General features: G+C 36.6%; 1 protein-coding gene across 1 annotated transcript in view; it reads right to left on the bottom strand.

Moving 5' to 3' along the window:
• The window catches only part of MORC1 (MORC family CW-type zinc finger 1), a 167044-nt gene that overhangs the window by 115113 nt on the left and 33583 nt on the right, over positions 1-18348 (bottom strand). The window contains exon 9 of the mRNA XM_086675499.1: positions 8974-9099. Coding sequence (XP_086531625.1) covers positions 8974-9099 — 126 coding nt within the window. The remainder of the gene's footprint in view (positions 1-8973; positions 9100-18348) is intronic.

Genomic DNA, 18348 nt, shown 5'->3' with positions numbered 1-18348 from the left:
TGTCTCCCTCTCTCTCTGCCCCTCCCCTGTTCATGCTCTGTCTCTCTCTGTCCCAAAAATAAATAAACGTTGAAAAAAAAAAATTTAAAAAAAAAAAAAAAAGACATCTATGCTTTTTTTTTTTCATGTAAATCACTTTCCAGTCTATACTTACATGATAGATTTTTAAAACCTAAACTCAGGTTTAGTTACATTAGTTACACCACATTTATCTTTTGGACTTTAACTCTTTCATATATTGTTTCTGTTATGCCTACTGGGAGAGATTCCTCCTAATTCAGGGTCAAACATGAATTCAAACATGTTTGTTTTATATACAAGTTACTGATAAAAAGTAATGAACAGAATATGACCAAGGAAGGAAACCAATGACATGACACCAAAAATTCCTATCTAGTCCTCTTCTGAACCTGTTAGAGACCTTGGGATAAAATTAGCTAAAGCAACTATAATTTTACCCACAGTATTCTTTTTTCTGTTTGCTACAAAAATACAGAAAATGACTAACCACAAAGTACAGTCATGTATTCTTATAAATAATACTTCAGTGTTCATTTCTAGAAGTTTAGGTCACCTCTGGGTGACCAAGAGGCCAAAGCATTTAATCACTGTTTAATACCTTTTACATGCCCCTACTTTGGTCAAATAGGGACATTCCAAGAGTTTAATTTGTTCTGATGCAGCCATGAGAGCTATAATGCCTTGAAAGAAAGAAAGAAAGAAAGAAAGAAAGAAAGAAAGAAAGAAAGAAAGAAAGAAAGAAAAGGCTAACCCACTAAGGATGACATAACATAGAAGGAACTGTACACTTTCTTACACAAAAATTTTGCCTCCAGAGAACCTTTAAGGGAAATCATATGCAAGTAAATATGGCAGAGAGAGGGGTAATCCTAAAGGATAAAGCTATGAAGGATTAAATCAGTCCATACCATAAATACCAAGTATCAGATTTGACAGTTTATCAGAACCTCATATGAAACTTGGCAAAGGTACAAGCCTCCTTAACTACCTTTTAGGGAACAAAATAAGCATTTATATTATATCTACTTCCTGGTAACATATATCTAAGAATATCACTTTGAAAGGTGAATAAAAACGTGCTAGAATGGGAAACAGTCATCACTTAATACCAGTAATTTAGACAGATGAAATTCCATTTACTAGAATTCCCTGAGAAAATAGAGACAAATCCACATTTTCCTTTGGCTTAAAACATTTTTTGCCCAAACTCAATAAGATGGAAGCAATTTAATTTGAAAAGATCAGCTATATTGATTGATCCAGGAGACCCTTGGTACTTCCCAGAAGAATGAGACTGATGAAAAGGAAGCATCACTTTGATACAAATTGGGAAATGAACAGAAGATTTATAAAGAAAGTCTCAGGCATGTTATATTTCACTTTTCAAATATGATCTTCAGTAGCATCAGAAATCAAAAGTAAAGCAGGAAGGCAGTCTAAGATGACAGTGTAGGAAGAACCTGACCATCTTCTCCCATGATGCACTGAATGTATACCTACATATAAAGCAATTCCTCCTGAAGAACTGACACTGACTGAACAGCTTCTGCACAATAAACGATAGAGAAGGGTAGGAGAAAGGGAGAAACAGTAACAATGGTAACTGTAACCTACAGTAGAGAGGGATATCACTGGCAGGGGTGGGGGGGAGGGCTATTCACAGACTCACTTTCACAGAGTGAAAGAAGAACTGTTTAAAGGGCAACAAGATTTGAAGTGAAGGAAATCCATTCACTAACCTAGAGAATCTGCTAAATGGGTGGGAAACTGCCAGAACCCTCTCCAGGGTCAAATATACCAGTGAGCACAATTCTTCCCCCACCACCTTGATAGCACAAATGAGAACAGGGTCCAGGCACTCTAGCCAGCCTACTAGAGCCTCACCAGTGTGTCCTGGGTCCCTGTCCCACACCATCTTCAGAAGGTGGCCCCAACATAGCATGCTCTAGGACCTTCCCACCCTGTGCTTAATCCAACCACACTGCCAAAGCAGCCCTGGTATGGCACACCCCAGCCCATATGCCATCCATCTGGCCTTCCAAAGCTACCAGGCACATGCAGTCTACTCAAAGGACACACCCCTACACAAGGTCACTACTTCAAGACCTGTTCCACGTAATTCATAGAAATGAGCACGGAAAGTCAAACAAATGAGGAGACAAAGGAGTAAATTCCAAGTGAAAGAACAAGATAAAACCCCAGGAAAAAAAACTCTAATGAAACAGAGATAAGTAACTTACCTGATCAAGAGTTCGAAGTAATGATCACAAAGATAGATGCTCACTGAACTTCGAAGACTAGAGGAACCCAGTGAGAATTTCAACAGAAAGTTAGAAAATATAACAAAGAACCAATCAGAGCTGAAAAGTATAATAACTGAAATGAAAAAATATACTTAAGGGAAGTCAACAGCTGATTAGGTGATATAGAAGAATGCATCAACAAACTGAGAGAAAAAATAGTGGAAATTACCCAATCAGAACAACAACAATAACAGAGTTTTAAAAAATTATGACAATTTAAGAAACCTCTGGGACAATATCAAGCATACTAACACTGACATTACTGGGGTCCCAGAAGGAAAAGAGAAAGGGACAGAATATTATTTGAATAAATAATGGCTGAAAACATCCCTAACCTGGGGAAGAAAGCCTTTACAGAGAGTCCCAAACAAGATGAACCCAAAGAGATTCATAATAAGACATATAACTAAAATGGAAAAATTTAAAGATAAAGAAAGAATATTAAAGGCCACAAGAGAAAAACAATTATCCACATACAAGGGACACCCCATAAAGCTATCAGGTGATTTTTCAGCAGAAACTTTGCAGGCCAGAAGGGGATGGCAGGATATATTTAAAGTGCTGAAAGGAAAAAAACCTACAACCAAGAATACTATACCTGGCAAGGTTATAATTCTGACTTGAAGGAGAGATAAAGAGTTTCTTAGGCAAGCAAAATTTAAAAAGTTCATCACCACTAAACTGGCCTACAAGAAATGTTAAGTGAAAAAAGTAATGACCATAACTTGAAATAAGAAAATACAATAAGAAAAAAATCTCTTTGGGGAAAAAAAAGAAAGAAAGAAAAAAATCTCATTGGTAAATGCAAAAATATAGTAAAAGCAGTGCATCAACCACTAAACAAAACATGGAGGGGAGGGGTGTAGAAATGTAGCACTTTTAGAATACATCCAAACTTAAGTGACCATTAGCTTGAAATAGACTGCTACATATATAAGCCAAGATATATGAGCCTTAAGGTAACCATAAAACAAAACCTACCAGAGATACAAAGAGAAGAAAGAGAAAAGAACCATAACACTAAAGAAAACCATCAAACCACAGGGGAAAAGAGTGAGAGAAGAAGGAAAAAACAGAGAAGAATTACAAAAGCAACCAGAACTGCAGCAACTTCTTACTAGAGATGTCTCCAGAGACAAAGGAAACAAAAGCAAAAATGAACTATTGGGACTTCATCAAGATAAAAAGCTTCTGCACAGTGAAGGAAACAATCAACAAAACTAAAAGGCAACTGACGGAATGGGAGAAGATATTTACAAATGACATACTGGATAAAAGGTTAGTATCCAAAATTTATAAAGAACTTACCAAACTCAACATCCAAAAAATAAATAATCCAATGAAGAAATGGGCAGAGGATATGAACAGACATTTTTCCAAAGACGGCATCCAGAAGGCTAACAGACACATGAAAAGATACTCAATATCACTCATCATCAGGGAAATACAAATCATAACTACAATGAGATACCACCTCACACCTGTCAGAATGGCTAAAATTAACAACTCAGGAAACAACAAATATTGGGAAGGATGTGGAAAAGGGCGAACACTTTCCACTGCTGGTGGGAATGCAAACTGGTTCAGCCAGTCTGGAAAACAGAATGGAGGTTCCTCAAAAAATTAACAATAGAACTATCCTACAACTCAGCAATTGCACTACTTGATACTTACCCAAAGGACACAAAAATGCTGATTTGAAGGGGCACGTGCACCCCTGTTTATAGCAGCACTATCAACAATAGCCACATTAAGGAAAGAGCCCAAATGTCCATCAACTGATGAGTAGATAAAGAAGATGTGGTATATATACATACAATGGAATATTACTTGGCAATCAAATAGAATGAAATCTTGCCATTTGCAACAATGTGGATGAAACTAGAGTGCTTTATGCTAAGCAAAATAAATCAGGCAGAGAAAGTATCATGTGATTTCACTCATATGTAGAATTTAAGAGACAAAACAGATAAACAGAGGGAAAGGGAAAAATATGATAAAAACAGAGGCAGGCAAACCATAAGAGACTCTTAACTACAGAGAACTGAGGGCTGTTGGAGGGGAGATGGGTAAGGGAATGAGCATTAAGGAGGGCACTTGTTGGGATGAGCACTGGGTGTTATATGTATGAATACATATGATGAATTGCGAATTGTACTCCTGAAACCAATACTATACTCTATGTTAACTTGACTTCAAATTAAAGAAAAAAAAAGGGGCGCCTGGGTGGCGCAGAAGGTTAAGCGTCCGCGTCCGACTTCAGCCAGGTCACGATCTCGCGGTCCGTGAGTTCGAGCCCCGCATGGGGCTCTGGGCTGATGGCTCAGAGCCTGGAGCCTGCTTCCCATTCTGTGTCTCCCTCTCTCTCTGCCCCTTCCCCGTTCATGCTCTGTCTCTCTCTGTCCCCAAAATAAATAAACGTTGAAAAAAAAAAAAAAAACAGAAAACAATAAAATAACAATAAGTACATGCCTATTAACAATCACTTTAAATGCAAATAGACTAAATGCTCCAACCAAAAGACACAGGGTAACTGAATAGATAAAAAAAGAAACAAAACAACAAACAAGAAACCATCTAAATGCTGCCTACAAAAGACTCACTTAAGACCAAAAGACAGAAACAGACTGAGTGAAGGGATGGTAAAAGATATACCATGCAAATGGAAACAAAAAGAAAGCTGGACTAGCAGTACTCATGTCAGAAAAATAAATTTTGAAACAAAGACTGTAACACAAAACAAGAAAATGCGTTACATTATAATAAAGGGATCAATCCAACAAGAGGATATAACATTCATAAATATTTATGCAGCCAACATACCTGCACCTAAATACATAAAAGCAAATATTAATAGATAAAAGGAGAAATAGACAGTAATACAATAATAGTAGAAGACTTTAATACCCTACTTACATCAATGGATAGATCATTCATACAGAAAATCAGTAAGTAAACACTGGCCTTAAATGATATATTAGAGCAGATAGACTTAATATACATATAACATTTCATCCACAAACAGGAGAATACACATTCTTTTCAACTGCATGTAGAACATTCTCCATCACATGTTAGGCCACAAAACAGGTCTCAATAAATTCAAGAAGACTGAAATTATATCAAGCATCTTTTATGATCACAAGGGTATACAACCAGAAATTAATTACAAAAAGAAAACTAAAAAAACACAAACAAATGGAGACTAAACAATATGGGTCAATGAAGAAAAATATCAAAGACAACTTTTTTAAGGTTTATTTATTTTTTAGAGAGAGAGAGAGAGAGACAGACAGAGACAGAATGTGAGCAGGGGAGGGGCAGAGAGAGAGGGAGACATAGAATCCAAAGTAGGCTCCAGGCTCTGAGCTATCTGCACAGAGCCCAATGAGGGGCTTGAGCCCACAAACCATGAGATCATGACCTGAGCTGAAGTTGGATGCTTAACCAACTGAGCCACCCAGGTGCCCCTCAAAGATGAAATTTTAAAATACCTTAGGACAAATAAAAATGAAAAGACAACTTAACAAAATCTATGGAATGCAGCATAAGCAGATCTAAGAGGGAATTTCACAGCAATACAGGCTTACCTCTAGAAAGAAAAGTATCACAAATAGATAATCCAACTATATATCTAAAGTGACTAGAAAATGAAGAACAAATGAAACCTAAGTTAGTAGAAGGAAGGAAATAATGAAGATCAGAGAGGAAATGATTGAAATGGAGATTTTAAATAGAAAAGATTAAACTGGAAAGTTTCTTTGAAAAGATAAACAAGGGGCACCTGGGTGGCTCAGTCAGTTAAGCATCCGACTTTGGCTCAGGTCATGATCTCACAGCCCATGAGTTCGAGCCCCGTGTCAGGCTCTGTGCTCACAGCTCAGAGCCTGGAGCCTGCATCTGTGTCTCCCTTTCTCTCTGCCTCTCCCCTGCTCATGATCTGTCTCTCTCTGTTTCAAAAATAAAAAAAAATAAAAAAATTAAAACACTAAAAAAAAAAAAAAATAAAATAAACAAAATCAATAAACCTCTAGCCAGACATCAAAAAAAGAGAGAGGGCCCAAATATATAAAATCAGAAATGAAAATTGGAAAGTTATAATTGACATCACAGAAATACATAAGAATTAGAAGAGACTACAACAAATAATTATATGCCAGTAAAATGGAAAACCTGGGAAAATTAAATTCCTAGAAACCCACAACCTTCCAGACTGAATCATGAAGAAGAGAAAATGTGAGATTACAAGTAATGAAATTAAATCAATAATTTCAAAACTCTACAAAACAGAAGTCCAAGACCAGATGGCTTCATGGGTGAATTCTAACAAACATTCAGTTAGTACTTATCCTTCTCAAATTATTCCAAAAAATTAGAAAGGAAGGAATGCTTCCAAACCCGTTTTGTGAGGCCAGCATTACTCTGGTACCAAAAACAGACAAAGACACCACCAAAAAAGAAAACGCCACCTACTGAATGGGAGAATCTATCTGCAAATCAAACAATCAATAAGGAGGTAATATCAAAACACAAAGAACTTACACAACCTCGTGACAAAAAAAAAAAACCCAAACAATCTAATTTAAAAAAAAATGTGTGAAGGACTTCCACAGACAATTTTCCAAAGAAGACATACAGATGACCAAGAAACACATGAAAAGATGCTCAATATCACTACTCATTAGTGAAATGCAAAAATAACACCCACAATGAGATATCACCTCACACCTGTCAGACTGGCTATCATCAAAAAGACAAAAAATAACAAGTGTTGGCAAAGATGTGGAGAAAATGGAACCCTTGTACACTATTGGTGGGAATGTAAACTGGTACAGCCACTGTGGAAAATGGTATGGGGGTTCCTCAAAAAATTAAAAGAAGAACTACCATACAGTCCAGAAATTCCACTTCTGGGTATTTATCTGAAGATAACAAAAACACCAATTCAAAGAGATGTATGCAATTCTGTGTTCATTGTAGCAATATTTACTACAATATAGCCACAATATGGAAGCAACCTACATGCATGCGTGCGTGGACACACACACACACACACACACACACACACACACACACACAAATGGAACATTAGTCATAAAAATGAATGAAATCTTGACATTTGTAAAATCATGGATGGACCTATAGGGTATTATGCTTTTATGAAATAAGTCAGACAAAGAAAGACAAATGCTATAAAATTTCACTTACATGTGAAATCTAAAAACATGAATGAACAAACAGAACAAAACAGAAACAGACTCACTGATACAGGAAACAAAACATTGATTACCAGAGAGGGGACAGGCTGGGGCAGGCAAAAAAGGTGAAGGGTATTAAGAGGTACAAACTTCCAGTTATAAAATAAATAAGTCATGAACATGTAGTGTATACCACAAGGAATATGGTCATTGTAGTAAGTTTGTATGGTGACAGATGGTAACTAGACTTAGGGCATATTGATATGAGTGACTGCAAGGCCCCAGGACAGCCACTGCTTTTCCACGAAAATAAGACAACATAACAAATGTAGGTCTACTCTAAAGAGTTAGTGTAGTATAGGGGAAAAGAGCACAGAATTTGAATTGGTAAAGACTTTGGAGCCAGAATATTTGAGCTCTTGTTCAGTTGTGACATTTCCTTATCTCTGAAATGGTGATAATTAAACATGACCCACAGGGTCACTGTGAAAATTAAAAAAAACAATGCATATAAAAAGGCATATATAGAGAGAGACAGTGTTCAAACATTAAACGTTTCTCCCAGTAGATATTAAGCTCCTCAAAATCAGAACTAATCTTATCTTTCTATATTTTGTACCTAACACAATCTCAGGACTCACAGGAGACTCTGATAAATGTTTGGTGAGTAAATGAATGACCACCCAGAAACAACACACACACATACACTCTTCTGACTGCATATACAGTTGGGTAAGATAAATTTAAAATATGCAAATATCAGCTTCAAAAAAGCTTATGCTGGTACAGACTTCTGGTTACAAAATAACTAAGTCATGGTGATGTAATGTACCACATAGTTAACAATACTGTAATGCATAGTTGAAAGTTGCTAAGAGAGTAGATCTTAAAAGTTTTTATCATTAAGAAAAATGTATAACTATGTATGCTTATGCACATTAACAAAACTTATTGTGGTATAATAAAAAAAGTTCATGCTAAAATGTAAAAAACAACTAAAATATAACTGAACCACACAGTGTTTATAAATGTGTTCATTCCATACATAAAATATACATACACATATGTGTATGATTTAGTAGTTCAAATTGTGTAAACAGAAATATAAGTGAACTGTGATTTTTATAATGGAACCGATCACAATCAAAGCACCTAAGATTCAATAAGTCAAAAACAAATTCCTACTTGGAGTGGTTATCTAACTTAAGAGGGTTCCCTGCAATTTGTGGCTATTATGGCCAAATATTTGTTACACGTGATTACTGCTCAGTAAACCTTTCAGAAGCAGTCTGAATTTTATTTACCATAGTAAAAATCTTACCATCAAATTGTAAAATCTTACTATCAAATTATAAAATTCTTACTATCAAATCACTTAAACAATTTGGGGGAGGAGCCTATTGATTTTAGAAAATAAAAACTACGAAGATAATTTAAAGAAGGTGAGTTACCTGGGTCTGTAGAGGCAATAACATAGGTGTTTTGTTTGAACTCTTTTGGCCTGAATGAATATTCTCATCCAAGGTTCAAAATACAGAACAGATGTGTAGGCTCTGAATGACCATCTCTCTGGAAAACTAGAATAGAAAATACCAAAGACCACACTATAAAGGATGCAAAAATGCCATGTCTTTCAGAAGAAAAAAAATCAGACTAACAGGTTATGACGGTTACCACCAGCAGCTTCAGGAACTTTTCCTCTAAACCTAATGACAACACACTCCAGCGAATCTTGCAACACTCACATAACCTCATTAGGCAGGCCTCTAATATAAAGGGCTACATAAATAACCTATCCTGTGATTAGAACCCGTTTTTTGTTGGCAACTGATTCTAAGTAGACTTACATCAGCAATAGAAAATACACTTTCCATTAAAGCTGTTGGATCGGAAGGACAAAACCAAGTCAAACAAACAAAACAATCCCCCTGCTCAAATGTAACAAGAAGAATCTAGGCCCACAGGAATACGAACGTTTCCATGAAGTTAATATAAGTGGAGAAAAACAATAAAAATGCTTCATTTGCATTTAAAATTATAAACAAGAAATATAAAACTTCATTCTGCAAATGCAGTAAGCATTAAGTATTTATGGCCAGCTGAGGGGAGAAGTCTGATGTGGTAAGGGAGAGAGGAGAAAGAAAAATAAAGGACGGAAAGGCAGTAAAATGGGAGCAGACACAATGTAAACAGGCTTACGAAGAAAGCTAACCTTGTAAAACTGCACGTTGCTGGGAAATCACTCTGTTGCTGTATCCTAACTCCAGGGACCTTCTATATTAAAGTCCATTTACGAACTGTAAATCTTCGCCAATTAGACAAGAAATAAAGATCAAAAACAAACCCAGCTATGCTTAGGAAGCAGCATTCTTTACCTACTGGGTCCCAGAAAAGGCTACTAGGTCAAGTAGAAAGCAGGGAGCCCTATGCCCATCATGCCTAGAGGGAGACAAAGATGATGGAAAGGAAACATAAATCCTGTCTGAGGGGAAGTGCTCAACAGAGTCACAGACCACTGCCAGTTAGTAAGAAAGGAGAGAGCTCCAAGGAATTTACCAAAATGGACATGAAGCCCGAAAGAAAGCCAAGGATTTTCTGGTTGGTTATAAGTTCTTTTAGGATTTCTTTTGTTTAAAAGGTAATTCTTTTCAAGTAAGACTTGAGTAAAATTTCCCAATATAAATTATATAAAAAGTACCTAGTCCATGGCTATTACTCCATAAATACTAATGCATCTTTAATACGACCAGGGAGGCTGTCTGCATTATGGTGCAGCACAATAATCAGATGCTGCACAATCAAGTAAATCCTCACCTGTTAAAAGAAAAAGGAAAAAAAAGTCACCTGGAGACACTATAAGTCTTCCAAGGACTTCTGCTATTTACTCAAATCCTTTCTGGATCTGTTGATTAAAAATTGCCCTTGGGGCACCTGGGTGGCTCAGTTGGTTGAGTGTCCGACTTTGGCTCAGATCATGATCTCACCGTTCCTGAGTTCGAGCCCTGCATCGGGCTCTGTGCTGACAGCGCAGAGCCTGGAGCCTGGAGCCTGTTTTGGATTGTGCGTCTCCCTCTCTGTCTCTGCCCCTCCCCCGCTCATGCTCTGTCTCTCTCCCTCAAAAAATAAACATTAAGGGGCGCCTGGGTGGCGCAGTCGGTTAAGCGTCCGACTTCAGCCAGGTCACGATCTCGCGGTCCGTGAGTTCGAGCCCCGCGTCGGGCTCTGGGCTGATGGCTCGGAGCCTGGAGCCTGTTTCCGATTCTGTGTCTCCCTCTCTCTCTGCCCCTCCCCCGTTCATGCTCTGTCTCTCTCTGTCCCAAAAATAAATTAAAAAAAAAACGTTGGAAAAAAAAAATAAAATAAACATTAAAAAAATATTTTTTAATAAAAAAATAAAATAAAAATTGCCCTTAAAGCCAGTAGCTTTCTTTGACTCTCCTAAAAGCTAACACATCTCTGTCGTTTGAAAGTAAAAGTCAGAAGTAATTTAAAGCCAAGTTTGATAATTTGAGAAATAATGATGAAAGATCAAACTGGGTTAGACAAATTTGGGTTTAAAATACATACATATATATATATATATATATATATATATATATATATATATATATATATATATACAGGGGCACCCAGATGGCTCAGTTGGTTGAGTGTCCAACTTCGGCTCAGGTCATGATCTTGCAGTTTGTGAGTTCAAGCCCCGCATCGGGCTCTGTGCTGACAGCCTGCTCAGAGCCTGGAGCCTGCTCCAGATTCAGTCTCCTTTTCTCTCTGCCCCTCCCCCACTTACACTCTGTCTCTGTCTCACTCAAAAATAAAGAAACGTTAAAAAAAAAAAAAGGAATTTCTAAAAAATATAGATATACAATATATATGGGTATATATGGGTCTAATACACACACACACACACACACATATATATATATATGCACACACACACACACGCACACAAAAACAAAATAAGGAAACTAGCAATTCCAGCATTTTATAACTCACTTTTTGTACTCATCCAATCAATATCTATAAGTAAATAGTCATAGCAGGTGTGTTGGTGATGCTTAAGACCTCCTTTCTGTTAGGAAATTCACTAGAAGGGCTCATGGGACTTAGCACAGAATTGCATTTATGGCTAAGTTTTATCACAGCGATGCAGTAAGGGTATAGAGCGGATCATAATGGGGAAAGATAGGTGAGGTCTGGAGGAATCCAACTGCAGCTTTCTTGTGTTTTCCCTCTCAGGGTCAAACAGAGGGCATTCTTCCCCCACCTATGAAAATGCAGCAACACATGTGTGATGTTTCTGCCTAAGGAAGCCATCAGAGACAGCACTGAAGGGTTTTATGGGGGGTGGTCACATAAACACCCTCTGCCAGCATGTATCAAAATTCCAGCATAACCATATTATTTGCATAGGCTAGATATAGTAAACCAACCTTAATTGTTAGGAAAAGTTTTCTATCAGTGTAGGGGCCTTTACCAGCCAAGTTCCCAGAACTTTACCAGCCAAGTTCCCAAGGCCCAACCTTGACAGCTAGACTTTCTAAGGACGAAGACTTCTATGTTAACCCTTTTCTACACACATGCCACTTTGGAAAGTTCCTATTTATTTGTAACAAACAGAATGGCAATACTTCTTATGCTATTGTGATGTCTGTGATAGAAAGAAGATGAAGAAGGCTAAATATAAAATCTACATATGAAATGGGCTACGCAGTATAACTTGTGAACTTTATATGCGGTATGAGGTCCTTCATGATCTGATGACCTCTAAACTCTCCAGCCCCGTCTCTTGCCAGCTTTAGTCTAGGCATTTAGGAACGCTCTTGGTTCTCTAGATATGGGTCATGCTTTCTTATCCCTATGCCTTAGCACATTCAATTCCTTGGCAATTTTTGGTTAGCTCCTTTTCCCCCTTCAGGATGCAACTTGAGATCTCACGGCCTCTTGAAGCTTTCCCTCACTCCCCAAGATTGGGTGAATCATGTACTTCTGGGGCTCCCCTCCTTCTTCTGTGCCTCCCCATTACAGCACTTCCCACTTAGTAGTGTCTCTGTCTTTATCTGCATCCCCATCAGGCTACAAACCCCGTGAAGGTAGCACCCTCACCCATTAATATTTGTTGAATAAATAATAATTATTCAGGACTTTGTTGGCTTAATGTAGAATGAACAACAGGGTTCCCTTTACAAGAAAGACTCTTTAATGACTGATCATCTTCAATGACGATGCTCTCAATCTTTATAAATAAGGCCATTGGGAAACTGAAATCCAAATGTACTAAGTAATAAAGTTATCTTCAAAAGATCTAAGAAATAAACAGTGTTATTCTCCCCCCATCAGGAACTACTTCACATTTTTTTTCCAAGAAGTGCTCTTCTCTTGTGTACTCCTAAATGTCTTTCTTTTCCATCTGAAACTCTGGCAGAAGTGCCCATATCTCTATCTCTGTATCTCTCTTTCTCTCTCATTTCTACTTAACTGGCTATAATAAACTAGAGAAAGGAAGAGAGAATGCTCCCCAATACACACATACACACACACACACACACACACACACACACACACACACACACACACACAGTGCCACATGACAGCTATGTGGAAAGAAGACAGTGTTTTAAGGCAGTAACTGGCTTCAAAGTCTGTGGAATATAACAGCAGATGGAGTAGTCTATGTGTTTGCCCCCTGCTCAGTGTTTGGCATTCTTAAAAAGTCTCTAATTCAGCCTCCAGCTGGCCTCGGTGTGGCCTCTTTCTTCTCCCAATCTACCCACATTGTTCTGCTTTAAGTGTCGTTCTGTACATGACATATCATGGGTGGATTGGTGTAGTCACCAAACTGTGAAGGACAGGAGAAGGGCCAGAAATAGGGGTCCCATGGTCAGCATCATATCTCCTTATCTACCAATACAGATTCTCTGTGGCTGGAGTCTCAGAATATAAATTTTTTAAAGCCACCCAGGTGATTTCTTTAACCCTGCAAGTTTTGAGAACCTCTGCATGGTAGACCTAATGGACAGGGTAGTATGTAAGAAAGGTTGCTTGAAAGAGAAGAGCAGAACATTCTCTCACAGGACACCCTCTACATTTATTCACATCGGCTATGTACCAACAGACTCCCACTGAACTGCCCTTGTAAGGTCCACAGTTGAGAAAAATGACTCTAGACTAAATTAGATCCCTTTTGGAATATCTCAGAAGTGCCATATTTTTATTCATGAAAATACTGCATATTATAACAAAAACTGTTTTCTGAATTTATTGCTAAAATCTCTGAGGAGTTCCTAAAGTTGAAATTAACAAGGTCTATATTATCTTGAATACAAAGAAGTGCATAAAGATTTTTAACTAGCTTAAATTCTGAACTATGAAGGGGCTAGCCAAATTTAATCTTAGGGTAGATTATACCTAAGAGAAATGTCAACTGAAGGAGGTAATTTAAAATAAAAGTTATAAGTGATGCAATGTAATGAAAATGTTTCTGTCATAACCACAGTATGGCAAGCAATATATTACAATGTGAAGCTGTAACTTTTGATGTGTTCCCAGCCAGCTCAGTTAAGACATAAACTATAGACATTATGAAATGCTGCCCAATGACTGTCAATTTAGGAAGACACTGGCAACGTGGCATCTAATTTCAAAATATTACTTAGCACAAAATTTCAACTCCATTATTCCATATTATATCATCACTCTCAGAGCTGTTTTGTCATATGGGCTCTCCTAACTGCCTGAGATCCTAAGCCATGATTGATTCCAGGGGTATGACAGGACACTATGATGACAGCCAATTCTACAACATGCTTTTTTTTTTTTTAAACTAGACTCTGTCCTTTCTTGCAAGTTCTCTTAAAGTTGAATATGTAACATATTTATAATGCTAAGAAGACAAGTCACAAAAGCAACATGGCCCAGGGAAATCACATGCATAACAGAACAGGTACAATGCTTACATGAGTTACAGGAGTGACCAAGTCTTCACCATTTGGCACCCGAAAGAGATTTCAACAAAAGTACTTTACAAAATTTCCTAAAACCAAAACTCCCTCTTTCCCTAATAAAGATCCGCAACGATCTTCAAGGATGGAGGACAGTGGAACCCACTAAGAAGAGTGCTGGTACCTTCCAATAAAAGTATCTATGTATTCTGAGAAAATTACCTAGACACTGGCATTCAATTCAGTGCTAGCTATCTATCAGACCCTAGGTTAGTTTCCACGGCATTACGATAGTAGGTGCTAGAAAGAAGTATTGTAGGGAAAAGCAGAATGGAGGGAACTAAGATGTACTCAGAACCTCTGTGTGCTAGGTACTGTGACTATTCTATTTCTACAGCATTCATATTAAGCAGATCATGTTCCATGTAGCACCATTTTATACATGACAAGACTAAATTTCAGAGACCATAGATAACTTATCACTAGAATGAAAGCTCTCTCAACAGAATTCAAGCCATTTGGGGCAAAGATATTTGTAGTTTTTTCCCTTGATATATACCCAGCTTCTAAAACAGGTCCTGACACTCAGTAAATATCTACTGAATGAGGGAATGTAAAATGAATCTAAGGAAGCCCAAGGAAGAATAGTAAGGAGGCCTGTGTACCTAGAGAAGATGGGAGAGGAAAGGAGGTTAGAGAGTAACAGAGGACTTTATCATGCAGGATGCTGCAGAACATTATAAAGACCTTTGCTTTTCCTCTGAGTGTAATGGGAAGTCATTGGGGAATTTTACACAGAGAGTTTTTAAAAGACTGCTCTGGCTGCTACAGAACAGCGAGGGTGGCACAGTTTTTACTGAACCAAGAGAGACCTGTGGCTTGGTGGGAAACCCTCCATAATAACTATGGCGAAACACAATGATGGCTTTGACCAGGATCACAGCAGTAGAGGAGGTAATAAATGGTTGGGTCTGAATCTACTTGAAGGCAGAACCAACAATAAGCAAGTTAGAAATGTCATCGAAGAATTCTCAGTACAAGAGTCCTGAGTATGAAGAATTTTAAAAAGTCAAAACCCATAGCTAGACACATTGTGGAATTTTATTTAAAGTTACAAGAATTCCTAAAAGCTATTCAAGGTGGGGAAAATGAGCAGTTTATAAAAATTCAGTAATCACATCTGCATTAGGCTTCTCATAAACAACATGGATTCAAGACATCGAATAAGCAATAATTTCTGAGAGAAACTACTTTGAATCAATGTTTCTTTATTCATTTAGACAAACACTGAGGAAGAAAAGAAAAATAAAGATACTTTTAAGGATACAAAGCTTCCAAAAGTTTACATCCAATGGACTTTGAAATAATTATTTGAGCAATAATAATCCAGCAAATGAACTAATGAGTAAATCAAGAAGATTCAGGATGGAAGATGGTGTGGTAAGCAAAGAGAAATAATAAATCCTATAATTTAGTCTAAATGATTATTTATGCAGGGTATGACATAATATTATAAAATTTTATAAATAAATCCAAATAAAATAATCAGAAAAAGGTGGAACTGGTAAGGAAGAGAAATAAAGCATACCAAAGCCTTGACTTACTTGTGAGTTAAGACAGATAACACTTTTAACTCCACACTTTGATAAGAAAACTAAGTTTGATATATTTATTTAAAATATAAAGGCAGTCCACTCTGAAAGAATAGCATGGAACAAATAATTTTCAGACTATCTGAATGGGAAAACATGAATCTTCCTTCTTGACAAAAAAATAACAACTCAACCAATCTCACAAAGGGGGAGAAAAAAAAATAAGGCAGAACAAAATTAAACCCAAGCACAAGCAAATGGCAACAAATCAAACAAACAAACCTAACTACAAACAAATGACAACCAAAGAAGTAAATATAAAACATAAAATGAGAAGGCAGAGTAAGTCCAGCTATAGCAGATGTCCTAATAAGTGTAAACTAGATAAATTTCCTATTAAAAGATAGAAGCACTCAGAGTGAATGCTAACAAATCTAGTTACATGCCATTTATAAGAGACAAATTGAAAATTAAATAACACTGCTGAGAATAAAGCAGTGAAAAACTATGTGGTAAGAAAAGTTAACCAAAATAAAGCAAACATAGGTTAATGTTAGACAAAAACAGAAACAAAGTTATTAGAAAGTATCACCGGAACACAGAGGGATATTTTACATTAATAAAGGTTCACTTAAACAAAATGTGTGTATGCCATAAATCTGATGACTCAGAAACATATATAGCAAAAATTAGAAGAAATACAAGAAACATAGACAAAACCATAGGCACTGTAAGATTCATACTGCTCTCAGAAATTGGGGGATCAAGCTGGGGGGCGGGGAGGGGGCGAGGCAGAATGGAAGATTTAAATAATTTAATTAAAAGCTTGATATTACAAAATCTTTTTCAGAGAGTCACAATTTTTCCAATGTTTAAAACATTATTAGGCCACAAGAAATCTCAACAAATTTCAAAGAGCCGATATGATGCAAACTACGTTCTCCGATCACTGTATAATAAAATTACAACAGTAATAAAAGGATATTTCACCCCCCACACACACACACACAAAAAAATTTAGGTACTTGTAGATTTTTAAAATACTTTTTGAAAGCAATTCCTGAGCTAAAGAGGAAATCAAAATGGAATCTGTTAACTATTTAGAAATAAGCAATAATGAGAGTTCTACTTTTGAAACCTGTAGAATAGAGCCACGATGCAGGGGTGGTGCTGGGAGGATGCATAAAAGCCTTAGTTGTTTAGATTAGAAAACGAGATTGAAAGTAAACAAATAAAAGATACACCTCAAGGAAGCAGGACAAGTAAAATAAAACAACGTTACAGAAAGTAGGAGAAAATAGAGAAATACAAAATAAATAAGAATCTGAAATTATTTTATTTTTAAAGACAGTTGAAACAACTAAGCCTCTCTGGCCAAGAAAAAGAGATGACATACTATGCAACAAAAGTAGTAAAAGTGGACACAACCACAAGGTTGGGGGAAACAGAAGTTTTATAGGAATATTTTATGTAAAATTCCTTATCAACAAATCTGAAAATCTAAATAAAATGAATGTTTTTATAAGACATTATAAATGACAAATTTGATCCAAGAACTTAAAAATCTGAATGGATTAACAGTTATAGCACAATTCAAAAGTAATAAAAGTAGTAATAAAAACACAGTGAGAAGACCACAGACATCATAAACTAGCTGGGTTTATTGTAGGAATGGAAGAATGATAGTTGAATATCACAAACTTTCATAGTACACTACTTTAACAGATTAGAAGAGAAAAACAAAACTAAATCATCTCAACAGATGTCAAAAAACTATTGACTGAAACTTAACACCAATTTTCTAATGTGAAAAATAAATAAAAATCACTCAATAAACTAGAAATAAAATGACTTACTAAGCTTGACAGAAGGCACTGATGAAAAGGAAAAATAACTAGAACAAATATCACACTTAATGATCAAAGATAAAAGAATTCCATTAAGACAAAAAAAAAATGAACTACTGGGACCTCATCAAGATAAAAAGCTTCCGCACAGTGAAAGAAACAATCAACAAAACTAAAAGGCAACCAACGGAATGGAGGAAGATATTTGAAAATGACAGATCAGATAAAGGGTTAATAAGTAAAATCATACTATAAGGAATTTATCAAACTCAACACCCAAAAAACAAATAATCCAGTGAAGAAATGGCCAGAAAACATGAACAGACATTTTTCCAAAGAAGTAATTCAGATGGCTAACAGACACACAAAAAGATGTTCAACATCGCGCATCATCAGGGAAATACAAATCAAAACCACAATGAGATACCACCTCACACCTGTCAGAA

The sequence above is a fragment of the Puma concolor genome, chromosome C2 (genome assembly GCF_028749965.1).
Source record: "Puma concolor isolate L17-30 chromosome C2, mPumCon1.1.hap2, whole genome shotgun sequence".
NCBI lineage: Eukaryota > Metazoa > Chordata > Mammalia > Carnivora > Felidae > Puma > Puma concolor.
The sequence above is the reverse complement of the archived record's forward strand: the minus strand, read 5'-3'. Positions and strand labels throughout refer to the sequence as shown.